The following is an 18,179-nucleotide window of genomic DNA, read 5'->3' as shown; positions in this document are numbered from 1 at the left end:
ACCGCGCGCACGGCGCACACCCCGCGCCGCCCATTGGGGCAGCCGCCGCACTGACACCCGCCACGGCCAATCGCCGCCGCCGGGGGGCGGGCGGCGAGAGGGGATGGGCGCTACTGACAGCCCGCTTCGCCAATCGGCGCGCCGAGGCGCCTCACTGACGCGCGCCGCAGCCACTCAGCGGCCGCGCAGTGACGGCGAGGAGGGCGGGAGCGAGACTCTAACTGACGGCCGCGGCGGCCCGTCAGGAAGCGGCGGCGCGCTACTGACAGCTGCCGGAGCCAACCGCGACGGAGAGGAAACGGGACGTGCCGAGTGACGCACGGCTGTGACGGCGCAGCCGGCCAACCAGCAGAGGCGGCCGGGAGAGCGACGGCCCCAGCGGCCAATGGGGAGGGAGCGCCGGGCGCCGGGCGGTGACGGAGCCCCGCGCCCTGTCCATTGGCTGCGGGCGGCCGCGGCCGGCGCACGCCCCCAGCTCGCCCTGTAACCCTAAACAAAGGCGCCCATTGGCGGGGCGGGCGGCGCCGCCGCCAATCCGCGCGCCCGGCCCGCCCGCCCCCGCCCCCGCCGCCCCGGGCCGCGTCGCGCCCGCGCCCGCGCCGCCGCGCGGTGCCCAGCGCCGCGCCCGCCGCCGGGCCGGGGCCGGGGCCGGGGCCGAGGCCGGGGCGGCCGCTCTGCAGAGCGCTCGGCACCTTAGCCGCGCCGTGCAAGGGCGCGCGGGCGCCCGCCGCAGAGCCGCGGTCGGTTGCCCTTCCCGTTCGTACACCGCACGGCTGCTCAGCTGCTCCTATAGGCCGATGCGATCGATTCGTGTCTCACATCCGGCTCGTCCTCTTGGGCAGCCTTCCTAGTTTACGCCTTCCCGTTACTCCCCTCCAAAGTGAGCAGGCTAGCGAGCAAACTTCAATAGAAAGGAAAAGTTTCACTATTCCTACAGTTCTCACCCAGCGTTTGCCAGAGCTCGTTAAAAAATGAAATGCTCAAAATGCTTTTCAGACTGAAAACTAACTCGTTACAGCTTTCATCCCCTGAAAGCTGGACTACAGTTAACATGGAAGAGAAAAAGCAGAAGCAGCATTGTGTGCCCATCAGAAGACACAGCCAGATGAAATCATTAACCAATCTGTCACATTTACAGTTCCATCTCTTACAATCTCTAATTTGCTCTTTCAAATTCACAGATGGCCTAATGTATGTTTATTAATCAAAGAAGATTTTAAGATGCACCATACTTCATTAAAGCTTAAAAGCTGGATTTTTTTATGAATCAAGCAAACGTCCTATGTGTTAACATATGTGCCATCCTCTTACTTGACGGCAAAGAGTTGGGGGATTTTTAAGCCAAATGACAGTTAGCTATCCCAAGACCTGCTCCCTCCTTTTAGACAACAACTATTAGTATGATGGTAAGGGTGACAGGAAGATACTTGGGGCAAGATACTTTTGTGAGCTTTGTCGTACATTGTACAATCACGGACATAACAGCAAGTACTACTGCTGGCTCTGCTTTTCTTGCAGTTGTGCAGTTAACATGGGGATGAGAATAACGGGCCCTAGCTGCAGGCTTTTGGGCAGATCTAGGGAACGTTTGCAGGGACACAAGGCTGCAGTTATTAAAAACCAAGTAGATTATTTGGCTGTTATTTTATGTGAGAAGTGCAAGGCCTACGTTGAAAAGCATCACAAATGTAAAGGCTGCAAGTGCTGAATGTGATACTAACATATCTAACATAAACTAGCACTCAGTGCTTCATGCCTGTGATCAAAAACCCAGAGGCATGGCAGTGCTGATTTTTGTATGACATGCAATGCTTGCACAAAACTGAGACACATGCCCCAAATTACATTTTTGCCACGGAGGTAACATGAGATGCACCTCAGGATGAAAAAGAGGAAGAGACAGAAAGAAAAACTGGAGAACAGAAGTTTAAAGGGAACACATGCCTCATACACCTTATTCAGCGGTATATGGACACAAAAGTTTCGGGGCTACGCTTTCCTAGGGCAAAACACCAAAGGCTACAATGCCTACTTCGTTGTTAGTCAGATTCTGAAGGAGAAAAGGATGTGCAACTCATCACCAAGGGTGGTAAAATCACATGCACACAAGTACCCAGCCTGCATATACTTTGCAAAGATTCTACATTTTTTACTCATGAAACTAAAGGAGCCTTCTCCAAGCACCGAGCACCTAGGGCTGCAGAGGTTATTTCTCCCATTTTTTTTTACAAAACAGATTGTAGTACTCACAAGCTGTCTGGGGACAGGAACCCTCTGACCAATGACTATTTAGACAAGCTAACAAGTGAGTCGCCACCACATGAGCACATTACTGAGTTTTAGTCATCGGGTCTCAAATCCAATGGCTACTTGCAGTCTGCAGGAAAGTGTTGTTTAAAGGTGAAAAGTATCATTCTAAATGAAACAAAAAGAGAAAAGATCAGTTTTAATGCACCGAGGGATCTTTAGATTATAGCATAAATGCAGACAGCAATGATCCTAAAAGCATTCCTAGAGCAGCACTCTAGCCCCAGGAACACAGACCAGGATACTTCGGAAGGCAGAGAAGGCGATTTGTAACAAAAGGGTACACGGGTTAATTCTTTTTCTTTCTTTTTTTCTTTTTTTTAAGCCTCCCCCTACAGCATTTGATCATGGACTGGAAAGACCCCTTTTCTGCTGTTTGGGCACGGTCTAGCAACTGTGGAAAGTTAGTTTGTAGAAAGTCTTTGGAAAATGTCTACCGCTTGTTTTCTGTTACACCTGAGAATGCCATGTGGTGTTACAGCTGTTGGCAACCATTATATCAGGAACAGCTCTGTAAATATCCTTTTATCAAATTTGTGGAGCATCTACCTGAAAGTCTTAGTGACAATCGTTTATTTCCCACTAATAAACATGGTTGTGACCAATGATTAAATGAATTCTACTTGTCAGAGCAATGAAATTGAGAAAGCTTTTACTAAGTACGAGTATCACAGGAATCTCAGCATTAGGTCCTCTGGGATTCAGTGCTGGCTGTAAGTAAAGCCTCAGCATGTCCGAAATGCACCCCAAGTGCCACCCACTCTTTCTTCACAAACAGCTTGCAGACCCCTGCTGCCAGACAGTTCATCAAACAAAAGCTCTCTTTGCTGTGCATCAGCTTAATTTTTACATCCACACCATTCAGCAAAAGCTTATCTTGAAAGAGCAGATCGCTGCGGAGGGTCCCAACAGTTTGATCCTCCTACTCTGGGCTGTCAGAGCCAAGCACTGCCTAAACCCTGATTACCGACGCCATCCAGCGTGACTGCTGCCTGGCTGTGTCTTTGTAGAACAGCCCTGTGGAGAAGTGCACGGACAGCGTGCCACAGCTGCTATTGAGAAACAGCTCAATGAAGGCATGGTAGAAGTAGCAGTTGTTGCTTTGGCTTATCAGTCGGTCTCCCAGCCTCGTAAGGTTGTCCCATTGTTCCTTTTGCACAGGAGGATCTCCATGGACCGGTGTCCAATTTTCTGAAGACTTCTGCTGCCTCTGAGTACCCAAAACCAATAAATAAATAAATAAATAAAATCGCAGTTCAGCTGCAATTCCAAGTTCAGTGTAAGTTAAGCCTCACTTTAAGAACAAAGTGGTCAACAGATCAATGCTTCTTAGAATTGGATGTCAAGGCGCTTTGCTATAAAGAGTCTCTCAAGAAACAAAGTAAATTGTTCTGTCCTTTTAAAAATGGAAAGTGCCTTGGAAGAGTGATATATTATTTGCCTGGCTGAGTTTCCTCTTCATCTCTGTCAAAGCTTGAAAAGTACTGGCACTTCTGCCTTCTCAAGCAGAGCTCAGTGTAACTGGACCACATCTAATGCCAGCACAATGCAAATGAAGATTGAAACAGTTGTTTCCTTTGATGTGCGCAGCTAAATGCTCAAAAGGGATATTTTTGCTTAGATCCTCATGAGAACAGGACTTCTTTAAAAAAACCTGTTAGCTTTATGTTTTCGCTAAGGACAGAAGCAATTTCTGAGCCAAGACGAAAGATGAGTATGGTGGGATGAGTCTCTTCTAAGACAGAAAAAAGGAAAATTCCTTTTCCCTATTTTCAATGACTGTTAATCTCATGAACCGTGAAAGGCACATTGATGAAGAAGCTCTAGAATGACAAACCCACTCCTAACAGTCATATGGCTAGTAGAGCATACTTTGTACTGTAAATACACACAGATATTAATGCAGCCACAGGACCAGCTAAGGTAGTTGTTTCTTTCAGCTGTTCTAGATATCCCGGAAACTTTTGTAGTTATCAGAATGGCAAAGAGTTATAGTTTTTTTGATAAAGCCTAGGGAATTTGTCTGTCCTTAGATATTCTTCTAAGGTGATCCTCACACTTCACAGAGACATAAGGTAGCTAAACAGTTGCTACTTGTACTGCTATTTGCACGATGGCAATAAAGAATACTGTTTTAAGATAGGTATCCTCTATAGTTAAGGCTGCAAAACAATTTCCTGATGCAAAAATCAGATGTTTAAGTGATATCTTTATCTGAAGATTCATAGGTCTATCCCACTTTGGGCTCATCCCCAGCTGCCAGACACTTTCTCACAAGATAAGCTATGCTCCAGCGTGTTTCACCAAGTTTAACCACATAAGCCCTGTAATACAATTTCGCCATTGCTAGTAACAGGCCATAATCTTTGTACTGAGCTTAAAAGGCCTCTGTAATGAAGCTTGTCAGCTTGCTCTTTCTGAATTTTTCTTGACCAGCCCGCAGCTTTGATTTACCTGCTTTGACTATAACAGCAATTTCTCCTACTGACTAGGTGTAGAGTTAGCTTTTTTAATTATTATTTTGTTTACCTTTGCATGGAACAACCATACGTCCACACAGACAGCAGTAAGAAGCAGTTATTCTATGCAGAATTAGATATTTATGTCTCCAAAATAATGATGCAGTACAGGGAAATTAGACTTCTTTGTACAGAGGTATTCTAACTTACTTTCTTTTTCTGTAACAGATCTGGAGTAATAATGATTAGACTCTAAGATTTTAATTGTACTAACCATAAAGTCTTGGCTTTATATACATATAAGATGTGCTTCCTTTTCTGCCCATAAATCAGATTTTGAGTGTAAAAGGTTTTTAATTGGTTAAGTGCCATCAAACAGACCCATGCTCCATTGCTTTTTCACATCTGATGAGCAAAACTAGAGGTAACATACTCTAATTGGTGTGGCACCTTGAAAAGGCTGCTCAAAAAGACATTTGTTCTGGTAGCACTGAGCAATGACAAGTCTTGCTTTATCAGGGCAGTGATCTGTTTTCTGGGGATGAAAACTACTCATATAGCCCAGTTACATTTGGAGACTTGAGTAGGAGCACAAGGAGCAGTTTTGGCATGTATTTATTTCTGGCAGGTCCCAGCATGTGATGCCAAGTAACTCTGTCTGCTTTAGCACCCATACGGTGCTGCACACAGAGTAGCAGGTGCCAGTGTCTGCCTCCCATGGAGAGTCCTGCCTTGCTATCTCTTCTTCAACAAGAACGGGCAACTAGATTAGTCAAGGGGCATAGTCCGCCGTACCTTCAGCGTGCTAATCCTATCCAGCTCTCTGTCTGTGCGCTCAGAAACAGCTTACCTACTGCTGCATCCAGTTTCTTGCCCAAAGCTAATGTTAAACTGGTATTTAAGAAGGGGCTAGAGCTTTCACTTGGATAATTCGGGTAAGATTGCATAGTGAAAAGGGGACGAGAAATGGCAGAACTAACACATCACCTTCTAGTTAGGAAGAACACTTGTTTCCTTGCTTAGATTCTCACTTTGCCACCAAATATGATAATGTCAGAGCTCCATTCACACTCACTTTTGCACACCCCAGTGCTCATGGCTGAAAGCCAGACAGGAACCCAAAATACTCCCAAGTATACAGAGAGCAACTATTGTCAAGAGCAGTCTTTCAGTTATTTTCAGGGAGACAAGCACAAACATTTATTTCAGCCATAGCCTTTGCTGCATTATTCACTTACGTACTCTTGAGAGCAAAATAACCATAAGGTACACCACATGGGGTTAGACCTTGAGATCACCCAAACACATAATTAAATGCAAAATCAGCTACATGTGTGCACAAGACTGTCCATCTATTCCTTCTCTCTGAAGCAAAAGTAGTTCTGTACATACCTCCATGGCTCATTAGAGTAATGAAGTCCATGTGGTCTGATTGACAAGGTTACTTAGGACACCAGCTGCCTTCTCTCAGCCTTTACAGTCTGGGAAAGGAAGAACTTCCACCTAAATAGTTCATAACAGCTCCAATTCCAAAAATTCATGCAGTGTACCTTGGTTCTGTAGTGGAATGCAACCTACTCTATGAAATATCTTTGGGAGCGCTGTCTGGCTTTCTAGAGCCTTCTTGGTCTGTAAATTCAATGAGAATCTGTGTGGTTAAAAATGAATAAAGTTCTTATAAAGCGGTTCTTAAAGTAGTGTTGAACTCCGCTACATGTGGCTAATGAACTCATTCTCTCCCTCAATACAAGCTTTTCAAGCAGGAAAAAAAACAAACCAATAAACTGGATTTTATATACCTGAAACTATATACAATTTTAACAATAGTGTTTACGTTATTACAATGTGATCTACATAACACTAAAAATAAAATCTGAACATGGATTTTTCCTTAAACATACCAGTAGCATCTCAACTATTCTCATTTAATTCCTTTTGCAATAACATGATAAGAAGTTACCATCTGAATGTAAATACTTTTGGTATTCTTCAAGTTTCCTAGCTTCCCACTGTTCAAAAATCCTATGCCTAACACTCCTTAGATATTCAGGTACCTATTTGCAAAAGACATTGTGCATGTATAGTACCAGGATAACCTGACATGGTCTTACCTTTCTCTGGGCAGAAACATAGTTACATCCAACTAATAAGTCACAACAAATCTGATGTGCCAGAAGTTTTCACAGTCTGATCAGTGACTAATTTTTAATGGTGTAATATACTGATAAAATCTGTTGCTGTAGCGATCTTTTTAGAGGGAGGCAAAGTATGAGAAAGTTCCCTTAAACTCTTCTTTATTCTCATTCCATGAGAGATGAGGGGCTAACTTGGTTAACTGGGTTAACGGGATGATTTGACATGCCTAGTTATATGCAGAAGTAAAATTGTAAGAGTATATTCAAATACTCCATTATGGATATTCAGCAAATTATACATCCACAGTTGCTATGGCAAGCATAAAAAAGCAAAACAATTCAGACAGCTTTAATGGCTATAATGACAATGTTGGAAACTCCATTTCTTTTGAATTGCTTGCACAAAGTTACTCCGTGATTTAAAACTACGGAATGCCAACTGTTCTTACAGAAATACTCTTAAAAGTGTGAATAGAGATGCTTTTAAAAAAGAAAAAACACAATGATCGAAATAAAATATTTTTGACCTTTCCTCTTTCCATCTAGAGAATCAAGAGCTGTTCCTTCTAGGGAAAAAGAAGAAAAAACAGGCTTAACCAAGTCCACACGTATGCATAAATCCACTGTTACTTAATAATATTTCACTGTATTTGTGAAGTATAATTGCCAATTCTTGAATTCATCAAAAACAGGTAAATATCCCAAAGCATACATTTCTTCAGAAAGGTTCTCCAGAGAAATATGCTCTGTTTAGAACTCTGCCATCCAAATGACTTGCCTAAAATGATGTGTGGGAGTTGAAGAATATAAATTACCAGGAACTAAAAATACTGGATTACCCTCATACTGGATGAAACTGTATACTGCATTAGCAGAAGGACAAACTCAGCTGTTTTCCATGTTCTGGGGCTTGGATACATTCTTCTACCCATTCCTTCTGCAACCTTTGTCCACTTATTTCCTTCTGAAGTACAAGCACTACATTCAATCAACCTCTAGTAAAACTTTGTTGGCCATAGGGAATTTACACCAGACTATAACAGACCATTACTCCAGAGCCTAAAACACTATAAGGGACCCTGGAAGAAAGATGTTTTCACTGTGCAAACCCTCACAATTTCTTTATAGGAATTTAAGCCAGTAGCCTCAAAACTAAACACTGTATTCACCAGTTTACTAAAAATAAAGGTACAAAAATTTGTTCCTCTACACTGGCACTGAGTCCAGAGGGGAAAAAATGGGGGCAAATGGGGGGTTTGCACATCTGGAGCCCCATTTATTCCAGTTCTGGTACAACTTCAAACAGCTTCAGAACTGACTTAAATGGATGCCAACTTGTAGCGTTTTGCTGAGGCCAGAGAAGCCAGTTGAGAAAGCCTGCAATGCCACAGACTGTGGCACACCGCCTCTGCCACACGCCAAGTTGTTTCCTCCTCTGCTGTCTGTAGCAGAGGGCTTTATTTCTCTGCTTGAATGGGACAAGTTCTGTCTTTACTTTTGTGTACCACGCTTGTTCTAAGTACTCTGGTGGCACGGAGAAAATAATGATTATTTTGCTGTAATATACACCCATAAGCCAGTCAGAGGAGGGAAAAATGAAATATGAGGTAAATTAAAGCTTCCAACTAAGGGGATTTATTAGTAAGTCACCACAAAATTCAGATAATTTATTTTTGCAATTCTGCAGCAACTTTCTTCAGTTCTTCTGGACTAGCTATTAGAAATTATGTATCAAAAATTAAAGGAAATGTCTATTGGCCATTATATCAAATTCTAATTTTAGCCGGGGGGAAAAAAAAAAAAGAATAATTAGTCTATGATTTATTCTGGTAGTCAGATTCCATTAACAATTTCTATCCCCCATGTTTACATAATTCTGGCAAAATTAGATAATATATATTGTGCTCATAAATGCTGGTTTAGATTTAATATAGACAATTTCCTACAGTATATTCAGAACATTCCTCCTTGCTTTCTTTTATAGTAAGACATTCAAGTTACGTAGTTTAAAGAGTCAATACAATTGTCATCCATGGTAGCTTCAGTTATAATTTCAGTCTTCAATAGGCTACCTACCCCAATTTTTAAGTTGTCATCATACTATAACAAGCTGCACAGCCTGGCTGCTACTCTCTGGGAAATTTCTTCCCCACGCCCCAAACTCTCTCCCCTGCTAATACATACAACTTCTTTTGTCACCTAAGAAGTGAGGAAAAAGTGTAAATTTTACATACAAATTCGTAAAGCAAAGTTATCGTGTACAAAGCTGGTCCATAACTGTCTGTGACTGGGGCAGTGAATGAATAGCTCCCGGTTCAGCCAGAAACTCCTGCTACACAAACACAGCTCATTGAATTCCAGCCCACAGCATGAACAGAAACCCAAATGGTAACCAATCTCACTAGAAGAAAAGGACATTTTCCATAATTCTTTTTCTTTCAACATGTACAAGATACTGTAATCTTCAAGTTAGTTTGATATCAGATCTCTAGTGACAGTTAAAGCAAATATAGTAAGAACACAAGAGCAAACATTTTTGTTTAAGTCCAAGATCCCTAAAGGCATAGCCCTAAATTTCTGTTCCTACTTTTAAACAAATATCTTTTCCAGTATACATAGCACTTCTGAAATTAGTCTACTGTCTATATTAACCAAATAAATATGCATTTAGAAGTCAAACTTTAGTCATAAAGGTAAGAAAATGTCAGTCTATGGCACTGAAAACAGAAGAATGAATAATGGAAGAAGAAACAAAAAGAGAGACCGAAGTAGGAAAAAAACTAATAACGGCATAGCAAGAGAGAGGCAGGTAGAAGGCGTTCAAAGCCAAAGTCAAATTTAACCAAGTCATTCTGCTCCCAAGGAGCTTCTCATGACAGCAGCACCCAGTCTCTGCGCTTTGTCCAAAAATCTGTCCTGGAGCTACCAAACCAAGTCTTAATCCATATATGCCTGTTATTTATTGCTTGTATATGTTACATGGAAACATAATTGACAAAAAAAAAAATAGAACACTCACAGTGTAAGTTAAAAAGCATTAATGTTCAAATCTCTCTCTCAAATCTTTAAAGGAATCAATCATGATTCTATCAGGCTATAGATTCACAATGATAAGGAACTCCTGATTTTTTTCATTATTTATGAATAGATAAATCCAATAGAAGGCTACAGAAAAGCTACACTAATTCCAGTATCATAAACTAGAATCAAGACAGACTGATTTGCTTATGGTGATACTGTGGCAGTGCAGCTTCTCAAATCTCTCTTGCATGCTTCTTCAGTGCCTTATTACATAAAACCTTTCTTTGTCATTAAGGATACGCAGTAGTTCCTATAAACAAAAATGATCTATATTTTCTAATTAATTTTAGCTATATAACAGAATTTTCTTTCTAGATTTACCTCAATCTTGTCTTAATCATTGAAACAGTTCTTTCTCATATGACCCACAAGATTTGCATGGAATGAGAAATATATACAAAAAGCATACTCAAAATACCTAGAAATAGCAAGCCTTTATTTACATGGTTTCATTTGTGATTTCCTGATTTTCCATGTAAACTTCTTCCCCAGGAAGGACTGGAACAGTAATACTTTTTTTCTAAAGAAGAGTAAATCAGTTCTAACCCCCTGGTAGCAAAATGAAAATGAAGAGTCAACATAAGTAGTGAAGAATGCAGAAGAACCCTATTGCTCATCACCAATAAAATTAGCAACTAAGATCAGCAGCAAAGATGGGCATGGTAATTATTTATGGAATAATGTTAAACATGAAGTATTCTAGCCTGGGACAGTATGAAGACCAAGAACATGAGCCTGTCAGAATCACAGTACTGTTTTGCAGTACTGTTGTACTGTAGAACTGTTTTGTAGACAAGGATAGAATACCCCTATGCAGATAGCCTTTTTTATTGAACTATAGATTGAAAAAAAAATTATGAAGTGTCACTTTCGGTGTGAAGTGATACGCATTATCTTTTTTGACCGTGTCAGTCTATATTTAATGTTTATTTGTTAGAGAAGCAACACACAATATCTTCCAAATATTTAAGTTAGCATAGCCTCATCTAAACCTTTACACAAAGTACACAACCTTCACTTTATCCTTGTTTACATCGATGAAGAGCCTGTCACACACATTTTAAAATTTGCTCCAAACAACCAGAACTTTTCCATTCTTGTGATACTGAAGATACCTCTTTACAATACTGGGCGACACTACAGCACTACCCAAGATTTAGTTACATACTACCAATTCACCTATAGTAACCACAATAGGCAGCTTAGAATAACTCCTACTGGCTCCTTAGAGTGGGAGAGAGACTCAGAATTAGCATGTACTCCTAAGAAATGAATTATGCATAAAATCAGTTCTTTTTAACTGGTAATGGAAGTATTAATACTAGAATTAGCTTTTATATTTGGAATGACATCTTTCAACTCCTATCTCTGATTAAACAGAGAAACCTGTGACCTAGTATTGCACAATTTAAGTTTTTATAACACTCTTCCCGTTAAAAAAAAAAAAAAAAAAAAAAAAAAAGTAAGGAGCTTTGTAAAAGTTAATCCTTTGGTAGAATCAGTGATCGATCAAAATCGACTATGAGTACAAAAAGTAAACAGGTCTTAGTCAGAGAAATTAGTATGGGATTAATGGAAATGGCTGGTCAGGTGGATGAGGAGCCTAAAGGGCACATTGCAGAAACAGATCTGCAAGGTCTACCTATGAATTTAAGCATTGACTGGAATATAATCTAAGGACCACACTCACTTCTGGTACATTCAGCATTAAGCCCTTAAGGTGAAAATCTGGGAGAATGACATTATGTCCTTAACTTCAAGCATCCATCAAAAAACAAGTATGCTTTGCATAAATGACAGAAAGACACAAATGCCAATAATGAAATCAGCTCACTACAATGCTTGATGGCATGTTTCCACTTCTGGAATAATCATGCTAGCACAGATATTTCCAGTTACTCACACTAACCACAAAGTTTCAGATATGGAATCAGAAAAAACATAAAGGCTTGCCTATTAACTAGTTATCATTGTCTATAATACTCTTGGAAATTCAGAAATACAGTATTTCCTACTTCATTTGGCCACCTGTTAGCTCAGCGAACATTGCTTCCTTGCACTATTTAAAGTACAAAAAGCAAAATGCTCTTCTGAATGGCTTCTGTCGTCATCACTGGGAGGCTCCTTCCCTAACCACTTTACATGTGGAATTCCACAGGGCTCAGTTCCGCTCTCTTCCTTATTTAAAATATATTTTATCTCATTAAGGGAGATGCAGAAACACTAAGATGCGTTTCATGCCAGCAATACACTACTAACACATGGTTTATGTCTTTCTTGCTTACGTCTTGCTTTATGTCTTTCTAGGCTTGCAAGGCCTAGGCTAAGCATAAGCATAACACTGGACACTTTGTAGAGTTTCACCTGCATTTGAACTAGAGAATTTGCATCAAGTGTTAAGGTGAGGCTATACAACTCTGAACTACTAGATGAAATTATCTGTTAGATAAGCATCTCCTTTACTAGTTTGAGAGCCTTGTCCACCAGGTCATTTCACTTGAATGGCTAACAGCACATGAATGCCCACGGTTGTGCTCTCCCACCAACTCCAGGAAGCTAGTGTTAGCAGAACACTGGACAAAAAAAAATACCTTTTTCCCAACACTCCTCTGCAATTGAAAACCTGAAGACTTACAAGACTGAGGAAAAAGATGTAGGCTAGCCTAGTAGGCAACTGTCTGTCTTCAGGATCATATAAAAATACCATGCACTGAAAAAAAAAAAAAAAAAAAAAGAAGAAACAGCAAGGAGCTGGCAACATCAGAAGTACAACACAGCCAGCAGAAGTGATTATGCTGATGCCATATTTGGTCCTATCTGAGCTTTCCAGCCACTGCTGACTTGACAGCATGTGTCCTGATGCCGGTGCTGGCAGAGGTGATGCTAAACATGGCTAGTAGCCAACTTAAAAGCCACAGCACCAAGCATCTTCCCTGAGGTAATGTTTAGTGCCAGGAATAGAAAAAACCCTGTATATGATATTCATTGTCAAAAATCACAAAATACCAATAAAACCTCCTCATTCTCCATTTCCCCTAATGCCTCAGACTTCTCTGACTTGTAGGATGCTGCAGTCAACAACTGAGCTGCACTGGCTGATCTCCAGGGCCCAGAAGAGTGAATGGGGGGAAAAGGGAACAGCCAGAAGTCATGACTCTGGGGAACTGGCACAGAGGCAAAGACACAGCTCCTTGCCAACACTGACTATATTCCAATTTTAGTAGACTTAACATTTTACAGATTAATGGCGAAGAATTTCAAAACTCACAGTTACCGTAAGAGATTTACATTGGAGTTCATAAAAATAACCAGAAGATACACCATCAGACGGAATATAGCTGTACAGAAAAAGAATGAGCAAAAGCATCAGGTCTCCCAAAATATGGAAAGGCAATGATTTTCTAGTTCATACTAAGTATGGCTGAAATCTTGACTCTGGCATTATTAACAGGTAGATCACCATATACTTTAACTAAATATCTTATGCAACTTCTAGCTGTTTCAAATAAGCTATTTAATTTGTATTTCTTAAGATATTTATATTTCAAACATTGGGTACATTTGCTAAGTGGAATAGGACAAACTACACTTTTACATCAAAAGAGTTAAAGCTGGTGTTGTTTTTCCCGTTATATCAGATGGCCTAAACATAATGAAGATTTCAGGGCATCCTATGGAGCAGCTCCTTCTCATGACAAGAATGAGAAAGCAATTTATTAAACAGATCTAAAAATAAATCATGGAATTGAATTCAAATAATGTTCTCATTGACATAGTAGGGGAAGTAATGACTTCTCAGAGAATTATTCTACTGGAGATGAGTTGGAGACTCACCTCAGAGAAAGAGCTGGTGAGGAATACAAGTTCTCAGCCTCCAGTGACCAGCACAGCCTAAAATTCAAAGGGCTCCTAGTCGAAAATGGTATCTGTAAGTCATTCCTAATGTTTACCATTTTCAAAGTACATAAGGTTGGCTTTTCTGGCAAGCTGCACAGCTTCCTTTAGATGCCCTAATGAAGAGCTCTGTCACAGCAAGCTCTTGATGCACTTGGCTGAAATGATCCAAAGACACTGAGCACACAGGATTAAGCTATACCACTGCAGTAAAGGCATTTTAGTAGGAAATAAACTGGACTGACAGTCTCAGGTGCCAAAGGTTAACAGAGAGCCAACATCTCCCTTCCCATATACCAGGTGTGAATATGGAATTATTGTTTTTTTCAAAAGATTTCCTAGCAATGTGAAGCCTGAAGAAGCAATTTCTGACACTGTCAACTCTGTACTAGTGTCAATCAAGGAAGGGTGTGGTGTTAGGATGTTCAGTAGCTTTAATATCTCTCTGCACAACGGCCTAACAGACCACATCTTGAATGGAAACAGTTTAAGCACAGAAAAACTACATTCATCGTTAACATCTAAACTACAGAAAATTCCTGCCTGATACTTATTTTAATGAATTCCAGCAGAATAGATCTGTTATTTATATATCAGTCATCCCCACCTCATTCTGCTTCTGCCAACATTTTCTCCTTGCCATAGAAATGCCCTTCTGTCCCATACACTTGCTGCCAGGAAGTGCTGAGAGGCAGGGGGCAACAAGCAGATAATTAATACACACCTGGAAGATTTTCAAGGAGAATGTTTGCTTTGGACTTTTGGGGGATTAAAACCATGCTTCCATAAACAAGCACGAAGATATCCGAAAGTGAGCTACATTAGCAATGAAAATTTTCTTGCTTCTTGTCATTTGCTTGAGCCACTCCGGCTGCCAGTGGATGCATATCGCAAAGGTCTTTCTACCGCATGGTTCTGTGCAGGTGTGATTAAATCTGCCTCATATTTCCAACAGTCCCCAAGCAGACTATCATGCCTCAGTTATAAAGATAATTTCTCAGAATGAGAGAGCCAATAGAAATTATTCCTTTGGGCATCTCAAAAGTGTTAACATAAAACACAGTAAAAAAACATGATCATTAGAATAGCAGAAAGTAATTTAGTCCTCACAGAGGCAACTTGTTTGCAATGCCCTTGCTTTTTAACAATATGTATCTGCTCAGGTTTAAGTCAGAAGATGGGAGAGGACAATACTGCATTGAACTATCACTTCAGGAAAATGACATGGAATGCAAGTGACATGGTTGAGTTTCATATTTCTCTTTTTGCTCTCATGACAAAATACAGCAGTAGATAACCTAGTACGATTTTTAGACTATCTTGATAGCGTGTCCACTGCAGGTCCGAATCAGGTAGCTGCTGGACCTCTAAGTGTGCGCATGAAAGGACATATGTAAAAAGTTCTTCAGGGTTTTTCAATACAGAATGATGCATTTTGTGGGAAGAGATAACCATAAAAAAGTAGGTCAGAAGTGAGAGGTGTCACTGGGGCTTCATGTGAAATCGAGGAGGAGGGAATTCAGGAAATTGAGTTGCAGTTTGAGGGATGTCATTTGCCACCGGAGGGAAGGTAACACATGAAGTCCCACAGGCTCCAAAATGCACTCAATTAGCTGTTCCTTTTACCTTTTTGTTCTACCCAGCATTTCTTCAAGAGCACAGTCATCTCTGGCTTTGGCATCCTACTCGTCATCTATGAATTCATGTTGCTGTTTCCTCCCTGAAAGGAAAAAGTCCCATAGTCAATCATTTGCTACAGAGGAAAGGACAAATTTAACAGAATATTTTTGACACTGTTTAAGCTTGAAAACCACTGCTCCTTGGTTGCATAGTACTGCAAGTTGTATTTTCTGCTACAGTGTCATTCTCCTGAAGGAGTCTCATCAGCCTGTTTGAACTCCAGAAACTTGCACAAAATACCTGTAAGCAGCTGAAAAGCTGTCAATATCCAAGACATGCCTTGAAAGAAGGAGCAATCCAGGGCCATGACTCACCCTGAGTAAAAATTTCCCAGTAATAAGACACTTGTGCCAAACAAATGTCTTCATTTTATTTTAAAACATTCTAAAAATGTTAATCTCTATGAGACAGAAGCAATACAACACTGAGAAAACACATTTAAGGTTAGGGAAGCCTCCAAATCACACAAGCCAAATCAAAAGTAAAACTAAAGTCAAATGTACAAATCAGAGGGAAAAAAAATCAATTTTCTCAAAAAGAACTTGAGGGGCTCCTGGGATGGGGGGTTGCAAATTCTGGAAGAGAAAAAAAGATCTTATTTTATAGGACAAGATTCAATAACCATTCTTTTCACATAAAACTAGTGATGGAGGATTGTCACTACTCCATAGACACACAGTGCACGTTTCAGGATAACAGTAACAGAAAATCAATAGCATTTTTCGTACGTGAAAAGACATACCCAATAAGGACTCCTAATACTAGCAAATCGGACCAAAAATAACCCTTACTAAAATTTAGCAGCCAGCATTAATCTGGCTGATAGAACAGGGGTAATATGCTAGTCTAGATCTTTTTTTTTTTTTTTTCCATTAAAAAAAGAAAACACTCTCATCAAAGCTTCACCCTTCATTAAAGCCAAAGAGTCCCTAGATAATACTACATTAGAAGTATAACAATGTTTAACCCTGGTACTGTCGCTTGAAAGTCCCATCCACATACATTTCCTCTCTGGTTGGTGGCTGTAATCATTAGGAGATAGGAGCTTTATCAGGTGGTAATTTGACACTTTGACAAGCTCAGCTGACTCATGACATCTTCAAGTTTTTCTCTCCATTGATCTGAGATAGAACTAAAGTTAAGATTAGCAAAAACACTTTGCACAGGGCAATTTTCCAATAACAACTGCATGATTCTAGTCACTAAGAAAAGACTGTAGTCACTAAACAAGACCTGTTGGTAAGATCTGTATCACCTCCGCTCACCTGCCACCCTTACCAGACTAAGGCAAATGGTTCCTCATCCAGTCCACAAACTTACATGAAACAGTCACTAGATAGAAGGTAATAATTGGTACATCTGCCTCTAGAAGAGCAGAGATGAATCCATTCTAATGGAACATCTCTGCTCCTTGCAGAGTAATCACTGGTATCCCAGAATGACACAAGCATGGACATTTCCCTTAGCTTAAAAAAAAAAAAAAAAATCATCCCCAAATCAAATTTCCAGGCAAGTAAATATAAAATTAGCTACCTTCTTTTTCACCATGCAGAAGCATTGCTCATTGGCACCTAAGCTCCGAAATGTGGGAATTTCAGACACACCCTTTTGGTATTTCCACATAAACTAAATAAGTGCTTGTGAAGGTCTTTCTTGAAAACCATTTCAAGCACTTCACTCTCCCCACTATTTATGTGGGGCATACACACGAAACTACAGTTTAGGAACTCCACACCTTAAGCTAAGGATAGCAATCTCTGGTATCATCACGACTAACTTCTTTTCTGGGTACGGGTTCAATCTCTTTTAGACAGAGTGCAGAGTTTTTTCTGCGCCTATGAAGCATCTAGGATATCAAAGTGTAGAAGAAAGGTTATCACATGTTACAAAACGAGCATGTTATAGACTGTCCTCCTCCACAGGCATGAAAAGTGCCTGACAACAAGGCCTTTCTAAACCCAGAATCCGATTCCGAGAGTCTGCTTCACTTACTACAAAGACTGTCCCCCAACTTGCACAGCAACGTTTTCTTGTCAGGAACCTGCAAAGTAGTGATGTGGGCAAGAGAAACACTGCACCCTTAACCGAAGCTTGGCAGGGCAGCCAAACACAAACAAGCACTCTGTTTCAAAACTGCTTTTTGCTATAAATGCTGTTTCTCCCTGCTCTAATTTCAGAATTTTAGAGTCTTTTCAACACATTTAGAAGACACTTCATTTCACATTTAGCAAACTAAAGTCATACTTCTTTTTTTCTTCGTTTTTCTGCCAAGATCTGACATCTGTGGAGTGTTTTCCCCATATTCCACTGAATCTTTTGTGATGCATACAAAACAATGGCCAGAACTGCCCACAAGCAGTTGTGCCTTTTAGGAAAATATTAGAAGAATTAGGTATAGAAAGGATTCCCATTACCTTTGTCGCTAACATCCCTAAGGACCACACAACTCCCAAATCGCGTTAGAAAAAGAGCACAGCTCCTATTATTATGGCAGCACCAAGATCCATGGGAAACAGTGTTGCCATGACAATTTCCATTCTCAGAACTTGAGTCTTCTTTCCATTTTTGCACAGACCCGGTGACTCTCGAACCATGTGAGAAGAACGAGCCTAGCAGGCAGTTC

General features: G+C 40.7%; 1 protein-coding gene and 1 long non-coding RNA gene across 2 annotated transcripts in view; both read right to left on the bottom strand.

Moving 5' to 3' along the window:
* Positions 1–18,055, bottom strand: part of CAMTA1 (calmodulin binding transcription activator 1) — a 422,644-nt gene extending 404,589 nt beyond the window's left edge. Inside the window, exons 1-2 of the mRNA XM_062593606.1 lie at positions 17,971–18,055; positions 15,503–15,596 (exon numbers count right to left, since the gene is read on the bottom strand). Coding sequence (XP_062449590.1) covers positions 15,503–15,569 — 67 coding nt within the window. The 5' untranslated portion in view covers positions 15,570–15,596; positions 17,971–18,055. The remainder of the gene's footprint in view (positions 1–15,502; positions 15,597–17,970) is intronic.
* Positions 2,943–15,491, bottom strand: LOC134150080 (uncharacterized). The gene is made up of 2 exons (XR_009960585.1): positions 14,601–15,491; positions 2,943–3,517 (listed from the first exon to the last, which is right to left on the bottom strand). It is a non-coding gene; the product is annotated as an uncharacterized LOC134150080 (long non-coding RNA).
* Positions 18,056–18,179: the final 124 nt, after the last annotated feature.

Source organism: Rhea pennata, chromosome 22 (genome assembly GCF_028389875.1).
Source record: "Rhea pennata isolate bPtePen1 chromosome 22, bPtePen1.pri, whole genome shotgun sequence".
In the NCBI taxonomy this organism is placed as follows: Eukaryota; Metazoa; Chordata; class Aves; order Rheiformes; family Rheidae; genus Rhea; species Rhea pennata.
The sequence above is the reverse complement of the archived record's forward strand: the minus strand, read 5'-3'. Positions and strand labels throughout refer to the sequence as shown.